Below are 9,769 nucleotides of genomic sequence, written 5' to 3' on the forward strand. Positions count from 1 at the left end.
GAATATGTTATATAATGAACATTATACAAAATATAAGGACTGCTCACCACTTTGTTTTCAAATATAAGAAAGTTAGCAGGAAGTTAAAAAAAAAATCAAAAATATATTCCACAATGCATTACAAAAATACTACATGTATATAAATACTATATTTCATCCCTATAAATATACTGAATTTTCGTTCATTTAAGTTAACGGGTCGATGTTTGTGGTTTGTAGGCAGGTGATGATTTACAGGTGCAGTACCACGCCTGTGCTGCAGGTGTCAGTGCAGGCAACTATAGAGAGGAGTAAACACCGAGCAGCGGCTAAATGACAGCAGCTAACGTTAGACCTTAAACCTGCTGGATGTTAAAGGGGACATGGGAATGGTCAAAGATTTCCTCGCTGTGTTATTTTAATGAAGTCAGCTGTTTAGTGTGACATTTTAACTATCCAGCGACAGTATTAGCGCGTTTTAATTTTGAGACCAAGCTAACCAGCTAGTCAGCTTATCTCTGGTTGATATTATTATTTAGAGTCATGAACTCCCTGGTTGGTTACGGAGTGTCCTCGGAGTCTGACAGCGATGGTGATGTAGACGATGTAAACAGCGGTGGAGCTGGGTAAGTGCTCACTTAACAAACATCTAGCACAAACACAGATTGTAGAATACTTGTAAATAATTTCGCGCTAGCTTGCATGAGCTAAAATGTCTTGGTCTTTCTCTCGCTTTTCCTTTCTTCAAGCTGTGTAAAGGAGGCGGGTGATGAGGCGTCAGCTGGCAAAAAGACCCGCAACTTCTTGCTGGAGTCTGGTTCAGCTTCCAGTGAATCAGACAGTGAGTCAGAACCAGGGGAAAAGGACCCAGAGCACCCTTCACCAACAACACATCCCCAGAAACCAGCATCCTCTGCTGCCTGCCAGTCCTCCCTACCTGCTCCTTCCCTGGGTTCCCACCCCTCCAATAAACTACCTCCTCCTTCTCTACATACCTGCTCTGACAGCAGTGTGTTTGCCAACCCTTTCAAAGCTCAGGCAGACCAGAAGCTCAGCGCCTTGCAGAAACACGTCCCCCTCACAATGCAGGCCAAACCCTCTCAGATAGGAGGTAAAAGGATGTGTGTGTCATACAGGAAAGATGGAAGGTGCAGGTTTGGGATCAAATGCAAGTTCGCTCATGACAGTGACCTCCAGACTGACACTCATCCACCTGTGGGTGAAGAAACACCAATGTCAGATGAAGCCGAGTCCCATGCAGGCGGCTCATGTGGTGGAGGATCTCAGCACCACCAGCAGGAGACAAGAGAGGAAGAGTCAGGAGGGCAGCTATTGAAGAAGAGGAAGGTTGGACTGAGTAACACCTTGATTCCTCCTAAACGAGCTATGAAGCAGTTTGCCATGCAGAGGGAGAGGGAGCAGATCAACATGTCCTGATGAATGATTTCTGGGCTGTGTGTTGTCACAAAGCAATAGTACTGGGGTGACATATGTTCTCTCGGTGTGTATATGTTGTAGAAACTGTGCACTATCCACTGTAGGACCAATTAATGACTCAGGCATAGTTACATCTGGAAGACATTTTGTCCAAAGCGACTGACATTTTTATTTACGTCAATCGCACATCGAGAGCAGTTTGTTCTTGCTTGAGGACATTTTGACATGTCAGGGCTTAACAATAAGGATTGCTCAGTAGCTCAGAGCAAGTAAAATACCATGTAGGGCTAGTATATCTAGTAACTTACTTGCCAAGTTGGACATGTGCTAGATAGAAAATAATTAGATGTATTTTTTTTGTTCTAGAATTGTTGGTGTAAGTAGCTTAGAAGTGAGCCATCTCACATCCTTTTAATCTGTTGAAAGCTGAACTTTTGCAATACTGAATGACAGTTAACTTAAGTCTTTGATGTTACTTGCTAACTGGTAATAAATTAAAATTGTATAATAGGTAAATATTGACTTTGGGCAAGTAGATTCTGATCCACTTGCCCAATTAAAAAACATCAACATTGAACTCTGCATGTAGACAGAAGGAGCTGTGGATTGATCCAGGAAACCATACTGTTAACAGCAGAACCCTCCAACAATTCACCTATAGCAGCCCCAGTTGAAGAGAGGAGAAATTAGTTTAATTCCTTGGGTTTGTGTTATTTATGTTCTCAGTCAGTGAATACACTTTAGAGAAATGTTAAGACGTTTATTTACATCTTATAAATGAACAGTTTTTGTGTTTGCTCTACCACACACCCAAAATCACAAACCAGAGGTGCAGATTTAGTACTGACATATGCTCCAAAGTTTCTACATAGCTCTGCTCATCAAATTACATCACACTTTACTGACATAATTGGAGTTTAATTATCTAATTCAGTGACTGTGCTTGCTGTTATTTTATGGGTTCATCTGTGATTTACAATATCCAAGATCAGCATTTGGCTGATTGAAGACTTCTGTGAGTAGTACATACATTAAATGGGTTATTATTCCTTCGATGTCTCCCAGCCAAGCTGAACAAACAGCTGTACAGCTGCCAGTGAAACAGTTTTAATGACACTGCCAAATAACTAAAATACACATACTTTGTGATTTTTTTACAAGACTGTAAAACATCTTTTTGTCTTCTGCTTTTCAGGGTTTGAAATGTTATTCTGTTACATAGTTTTCTGTTATCTTTTTTTAACCTTGCCAAATAAAGGCTTACAGTAGATCTGGACACTAAATGAAAAAATAGCTGCCTATTCATTTAAACGGAATTTACTCACCCCACACATACTGGGGTCTGTCTATAGCTTTCTGATGTGTGTTTTGTGTTAATAATATAAATAGAGTTGGTTTATTTCAGTAGGAGCCTTGATGCCACACACTAGGTGTGTGCTATATATTACTAAGAGGTATGCTATATTATTGCATCACAGCAACAGCTTTGCAACCTCAGCATCATTACACACACACTCACATAAAAGGCTACTTAAGTTTACAGGACTTATGTACAAAGGCAACAACTTACACATACAGACAGACACATATTTTTCCCTGATACAGATATTCTAAAAAGCTACCAAATATGACTATGAGTGAACAGTACATTATATATTGGTGATCCTACATTGACCTCAAACATTGCAATACAGTATGTCAATACAGTATGACAATGTGCCTCTATCTTCTGTTTTGTGTGCGCTGTCCTTGTTTTACATGAGAGTCTGCTGCACGTGTCTCTCAGTGCTGTCCGACAGAGCTTCCCCGTGTCCTGTCTGCTCCCAGACAACACCATCCTCCCCCATAGCTTCTGTCTGCACAAGGGAGCTGGCTGGCGGTGAGGAAGACGAGAGCACCGGATTGTCCAGAATAAAGCTGTCCCCATTAGTGGAGCCTGGGTCCTGGGGATGGGATGGGGACAGGAGAGGAGGGCTCAGGGCAGCTGTGTGCAGGGTCTGAAGCTGCTGAGAGGTGGCTAAAATGGGGATCTGCTGAATATGGGTCTGAGACTGGCTGACTGGCTGGAAGGTCATTTGAAGGATCTGTGTCTGCCCCTGGCTCTGCTGCTGGGAGGAGAACGACTGAAGAGGCTGCAGCTGGGGCTGATGCTGGGTCACCACTGAGCTGGAGTGAAGGGTCAGTTGTTGGATTTGGGGCTGCTGTGGCTGCTGAGCAGCCTGCACAAACTGGACGGGCATCTGGAGCTGGAGGTGAGTCTGCTGCTGGTTTTCAGCTGGTGAAGGGGGGTCGATGGGGGACAGGGCGATCGTCACTGGCACCTGCATGGTGTGGAGACTCTGGTCTTGTCCCAGTAAAACCACCTGGTGACTCACTTGTTGGGTCACATGACCCATCTGGGACACCTGAGCCACTTGCTGCCCAACTTGCCCTTCATGGCTCAGCTGGTCCACCTGCCCATCCTGCCCTATTTGGCTCACATCCAGGCCAGCGACCTCTGCTTGCATGGGGTTTCCTGGCAGCTCTAGCAGGGAGGCAGGGGTTGTGATGAGGGCGCCAGCGTTGGCTGCCAGAGCCTCAGCGATTAGCACCTCGGGGTGACTCTTAGCCTTATGGGCCACCACACAGTCCTTTTTCTCAAACTTCTTGCCACAAATGGAGCAGGCGAACTGGTAAGTAGCGTCAGCGTCGTGTTTCTTCATGTGCCAGTTGAGAGACGCCTTCTGACGACACGTGAAGCCACAGATTTCACACCTATGGGGAGAAAATGAGAGAAAATGCGTGTTCAAGTAAAGTTGTAGAATTTAAGAGAATAAAGAACAAAGAAAGCAAAAGAGCAGTAATAGTGAGCAGAGAAGTACTAACTGCAGGGGCTTCTCTCCTGTGTGAATCATGCGGTGCACAGCCAGATTGTGGGAGCTCTTGAAGGCACGAGCACAGAACTCACAAATGTAGTCCCTCTGGTCTAGAGTAACAGAACAACCAAATATAGATGTGCTTTTCATATCATTTCATTATCAATTATAACAAGAAATGGTCAGACGCAGATTGAACATAGTCCAGGTCTTCTGTATATACTGTAGGTGTACCTGTGTGGTGCTTTGCGTGACGCAGCAGCTGCTTCTGTAGTCGGAAAAGCCTTCCACAAGAAGGGTGAGGACAGACGTATTTCTTCTTGAGCAAGTGCTGGTACTTTATATGATGCTGGAGTGCAGAACAAAGAAAATAAAAACAGATCATCACTAACAGGAGGATGGAGTGGCTAGCAGACAGAAAACAGACCTAAAAAGAAAGTTTAGGTTTCCTGTGTTTACACGTTCTCGATGATGGCGTTAATGGCCGAATCATCAAAAAAATATCTGAACATATTGTGCATTATTCCTTCTGAATTGAACTTCTGAGATATTGAGATCAGAATTGATGCTAGGATGCACTCAACCCCCCCTCTTCATGTTCGCTGTGAACACAGCATTAGAGTGACAGATGTAAATAAACCTCAGTAGGACTGTGTGGTTGCTGAGACAGACCTGTAGGTAGCGAGGATGAGCCAGGACTGTCCCACACCCCTCCATTTCACATCGGACATACTGCACTGGGGGCTTCTTCCTGTGTGGGTGAAGCACATGTCATTGCAATGTCATGAAGCAGAAACATAATATTTAAAAAGTCCCCACGGACACAAATCAAAATTTGTTGCTCACAATGTCAAACATCAGTCACTAACATATGTTTTATTTCTGGATGAAATGATGACAGGGTGATTTATTAAATCATATTATAAAGTTCAGATTATAATGCTCCAAAACAGACATCAACCTCACCTTCTCTTTGGCAGCCGTGGGGTTTTGTCGTCTTTTTTCCGCCGGCCTCTCCTAACACAGAAGGAAAAACTTTAATAGGAGTAAAGGTACAACTGTAGCTCATTAGACCTACATATAATGTGAATCTGTTCTATTGATAACTTGATAAACATCAACTGGTACTGTGCTTACTTTCTAGGTCCATCTGGGTCCTCCACGATTTCTTCCTCAAGCTTTACTTCCTCTTCCACACCCTCCAAGTTGTCTGAACCTTCTATCTTTATCTCAGCAACCTCCTTCTCTTTTTTAGGTGCCTTCTCTTTCTCTTTCTTCTCCTTCTGTCTGGGCGGGGCTCTGCGCTTTGGTTTAGGGACATCCCTGTGAAAAAAAAGAGAAATGTTCAGTTGCTGAATAAAAACATATGGTGCCTCTGTCAAACTTTGTCAGACACAAACACACACCGTTCAGCCTTTGGGTCATAGCTCTGGTCGTTAAGGTCATCTGTAAAAGGAAGATCTTCGTCACTGCTGAGACCCTCTTCTTCCTCTGCTCCACTGAAAGCGAAACAACAAATCACTTGAGACAGAATTCCCCACTTTCTGTCTGCCAGGGTCAAGTGAATGAGATAAACGTACCTCCGACTCTGCGGCTGGTAGCTGAGGTCATTTGTGTCATCCCGAAATGGAGGGTCTTCATCATCCAGGACTGATTCAGCAACCTCCTCGCTTTCCTCCTCTTTCTTTTTACTGAGACATAAGGGGGAAACACAGCGGCCATCAGAGCACAGCACCACTCTCCCTTACCGTGCGTTCACACCAAACGCGATGGACGCAATGTCATCGCCCGTAACACGAGTATCGCGTCGCTTGATCACAAATGTCACCTTTTTGATCATCGATTCAATCGCGATGACGCAACCCTCCTCCCGCAATTTTCTTCACCTCCCGCTATTTTCTCGTCAACCATGGCTGAGTTAACTACCGTAGCTGCTCTTTATCTGTTGTGGACATCTGATTTGGATCGGAGACCCAAACGCCACCGTGTCTGGGTTCACAATATCCTCCAGAAACGCACACAGCTGGGTGAATATCATCACCTCCTGCAAGAGCTGTGTCTGGATGACGGTCGTTTCCAGCGGTAGTTCAGGCTGACGCTGGCCCAGTTTGAGGACCTGTTGGCCCATATCGGTGCGAGGATCTCCCGCCTGGACACCAACTACAGGTGCTCCATCCCAGCTGCGGAGCGCCTGTCCATCTGTCTCCAGTTAGTTGCTTATAATTTCTTTATGAATGGTTGGATATCAACGCTGATTGGATGTCGTGGCACAGCGTCACGCGATGTCGCTTAAAAAGTTCAAATTTTTCAACTTCAAGTGACACACGCGATGAGGCGATGGACGCGTCATCGCGTCACTCTTAGCGCCTGAAACGCGTCGCCCGAAGCGACATCGCGTGTCATCGTGTCATTTACATTGATTTTGAAAGGAAACTTGTGGCGTTCATCGCGTCCATCGCGTTTGGTGTGAACGCACAGTTGGTCACACACGTTTAGAATATACAAGACAGTATACTAGGTATGTCACAGGAACCATTACTTCAGTACCAAGTTGATGCCAAAATTCTGAAAATGTAACGGCACTTGATTTTCTCCAGTGCTGTAGGTACCGGGGATGCAATTCTTACAGACCTGACGGGGCAGCACATATGCCCACAAGTGTTCTAGTCTGCAGTTAAATCCCAAAGGAAGAAGATAAACGCCTATCAGTGGGGAACAACAACAACAACAACACATGGAAGATGGCAATAAATGCAGCTGCAGCAACAGCCCCACCTTGAATCCTCGAAAAGCAATAGGAGCGCACTACGCTACAGATTATCTGAGCACTATCTACTGAGTACTGCACGTTTGTGGTTTTTTTTCTGGTTTTTGAGATTTGGAAAATGTTCAGCTTTGGGTAAAATGCTGCGCTCGCCACTGCCACTTTTCGCCCAGGCGTCCAATCACAGTGGAGGAGGGGCGATGACAAATAGCCTACCACAAAGACCAACCATCACATCTTACATGTACTAGTGCTGAGCAACAATGGAGAAAAAATATGTTAAAATACTGTATATACATTAATATAAATTTACTCGCCCACAAAATCTCATAACCCCACATAGATTTGGACTTTGTGTTTGAGGCAGATTTAAGTTACACAACTACATATATTTAAATTATATTTAATTTCAATGTTTTTAACTAATGAATGTACGCAATTTGTTGTTTTGTTTCAATTTTCAACTATGGTATTGAGTCTAATTGTGTAATTTCACTGATAGTGGTATCAACTACTACATCCCTGGTATTGTGACTCTACAGTACAATTTAAAAGCCATGGGCTCAGTGGGTCATAAATATGTGGAATATGTATTTTTTAAGCTTTGATAAAGTGACTCTTTAATTTATTCTTTAACCATATAACATTTTGTAAAAGAATATAATTGCAGCACTGAGAGACAGCCTTAATGCTTGGATGTTCATTTTGAATTTACCCAAGGGACCAACACATATACTCACATTTCATATTTGTCTTTATTTTTTACCTCTCCTTCCACTGCTGCATGACAAACGGAGAAAGAAAGACATTATAAGTTTGAGAAAGGCAACAAAAACACTTTTAGCCACATGAATCTCCAATTTTAGATTTATGTGCCAATTATAGAAATGATGCAGAATGGAACAAGGCATAAATGCATACAACATAAAAACATTTTATTAAATTCTACTGCAGTCTCTCCGAGTTATTGGAAGTAGGAGGGAGGACCAAGAAAGGACTGCACCGACATGTTTATCTCAAAAGGCAGCACTGACCCCATAAGTTACACTAATAATCCATAATCACAACCCTCCCATATCAGCTAAATAGGATTTAATGCCCAGAAAAACAGTACTAAGCAAAGTGCAAACTGAAGCACTGATTTGATTAGTGAATTATAAGCCCACATGTTGAACCAATGTAGCTTACTGTCAACAGGTTGCTCACCAGCTGGATTCTCCATTCCAGGTTCAGTCTTACACACAGGCTTGGCAGAGCCGCGGACAGCCCTGCCAGACGGGGGCTTGGCACGAGTCTGGGCTGGGGGGCGTCTGGAGGGTAGAGCTGGAGTGAGGGAGCAAAAGTGTGCCATCAAACATCCTGTATGCCATATAGTGTGGTTCAGGCACATGCAGACACAACAACACACAAGTCAGCGTTTTTTGAAATAGACACAATCCTCTTGCACACAATTACATTTACCTTTAATGAAGATTTAACAAGACACATATCAAAGAGTTTTTTCCCCAACATTTCTCTGATTACCTTGAGCATCTGTGGCAGGTTTCTTGGGGTCCTCTGAGCTGCAGAGAAAAAAGAGGAAAAAAGCAGAGCTGACATTTTCTCTACCTGCAGAGCGACCTTATGACATTTATCATATCTCTAATACAACAATGCATTTAAATCTTTTTAGCATCGAATAAAAATGTGACAAATTGTAAAGGCAGGTAAGTTTTACTCCACCCTCCCCATGCAGAGCTGCAGAAAGGGGACGAGCTATGCTGAAGGCGTGCTTTTGACAGGAACTGATCCCACAGACATAAACACATACCTTTTAAGTCTAGACAGCCTCATTATAAACAAATGCAGTTGTCTATAAGCTATTAAAACTTACTCTGTGCCTTGAAGGCTGTCACCTGCGACCCCCCCTCCAGTCTCAGCCGAACCCGCAGATTCAGAATTTTTCTTCCGCCTCGAGTTGGAAACTTTCCTCCGTTTAGTCGCACCGGTGTCCGGGCTCGGTTCGTCTTCGTCGTCGTCGCTCTTGGTGTCCTTCAGCCAGGCCGGTACTGCCCTCGTGGACCTGTCCCTTAAAACTCGTCCTGAGCTCTGCGGGCTCGACGCTGCCCCGTTAACGTCTGTCAATGAAGCAGAGACGCCAGACCTCGGGCGGCACACTCCCCGCTCTCTGAGCCCCCTCCGTGGGGTACCGGCCGTACTGGTGGCCGGGGTCTCTTCTGCGGCCTTGTCCTCCGCCGACTCTTCGCCTTTATTTACACCCTCGGTTCGGTCGCCAGCCGGTTCCATCACCGTGAGGACACTCCAGCTTACTTCAAATTCAGCTTAAAGTCAAGCAGGTTTACTTGCAAATTGAGGAAAAACGGACAACATCTGGTATAAAGACGTTTTGATTGCAAGCGGCCTTTATCCAACAGTGGGACATTTTCTGTGAATGCGTTAGATTCGTCGCAAATTAAATGCATATATTTATTGATTAGGGATTGAAAACTTTTCTTAATTATCTATTCAGCAATAAACCGATATAATTTTAAAGAAGCAGACACTATTTTCGCGTTCTTAAAGCTATAGCAAACCTACTTATTCGCCCGGGCCTGCTGCACAACCATTTTGTGCGCTTTGTTGCGTCTCCTTTAAGCCAAATATAAACTGAGGTTATATTCAGGAGCGGCAACGCATTTTAGCAGCTTTACAAATCATCTGGATTTCCGCGTGTGGCTTTTACAGATCGAGTCAG

The 9,769-nt window shown here is 44.1% G+C and overlaps 2 protein-coding genes across 5 annotated transcripts; one reads left to right on the forward strand and one right to left on the reverse strand.

Moving 5' to 3' along the window:
• The first annotated feature begins 281 nt into the window (after positions 1-281).
• LOC117255539 (uncharacterized) lies at positions 282-2,689 on the forward strand. The gene is made up of 2 exons (XM_033624551.2): positions 282-605; positions 729-2,689. The coding sequence occupies exons 1-2, from the start codon at positions 523-525 to the stop codon at positions 1,414-1,416; spliced, it is 771 nt and encodes a 256-aa protein (XP_033480442.2). The 5' UTR covers positions 282-522; the 3' UTR covers positions 1,417-2,689.
• On the reverse strand, positions 2,163-9,769 carry zfp91 (ZFP91 zinc finger protein, atypical E3 ubiquitin ligase). Of its 4 annotated transcripts, none has more exons than XM_033624547.2 (12): positions 8,909-9,769; positions 8,560-8,597; positions 8,224-8,394; positions 7,776-7,815; positions 5,852-5,962; positions 5,678-5,770; positions 5,409-5,594; positions 5,238-5,288; positions 4,944-5,022; positions 4,506-4,620; positions 4,282-4,381; positions 2,163-4,170 (listed from the first exon to the last, which is right to left on the reverse strand). In XM_033624547.2, exons 1-12 carry the CDS (start codon positions 9,319-9,321, stop codon positions 3,171-3,173), a joined length of 2,397 nt encoding a protein of 798 aa, XP_033480438.1. In that variant the 5' UTR covers positions 9,322-9,769; the 3' UTR covers positions 2,163-3,170. The 4 variants fall into 4 exon arrangements, with proteins under 4 accessions (XP_033480438.1, XP_033480439.1, XP_033480440.1 ...); XM_033624548.2 differs by having other exon boundaries at positions 8,242-8,394; positions 8,909-9,768; XM_033624549.2 differs by having other exon boundaries at positions 8,224-8,358; positions 8,909-9,767.

This window comes from Epinephelus lanceolatus, chromosome 3, assembly GCF_041903045.1.
Source record: "Epinephelus lanceolatus isolate andai-2023 chromosome 3, ASM4190304v1, whole genome shotgun sequence".
Classification (NCBI taxonomy): Eukaryota; Metazoa; Chordata; class Actinopteri; order Perciformes; family Serranidae; genus Epinephelus; species Epinephelus lanceolatus.

Coding starts and splice junctions, on each gene's coding strand:
- LOC117255539 (XM_033624551.2), top strand. CDS start 523: ATGAACTCCCTGGTTGGTTACGGAGTGTCCTCGGAGTCTGACAGCGAT. Junction 606..728: donor GTAAACAGCGGTGGAGCTGG/GTAAGTGCTCAC, acceptor CCTTTCTTCAAG/CTGTGTAAAGGAGGCGGGTG.
- zfp91 (XM_033624547.2), bottom strand. CDS start 9,321: ATGGAACCGGCTGGCGACCGAACCGAGGGTGTAAATAAAGGCGAAGAG. Junction 5,289..5,408: donor GACCCAGATGGACCTAGAAA/GTAAGCACAGTA, acceptor CTTCTGTGTTAG/GAGAGGCCGGCGGAAAAAAG. Junction 4,382..4,505: donor TCACGCAAAGCACCACACAG/GTACACCTACAG, acceptor CTGTTACTCTAG/ACCAGAGGGACTACATTTGT.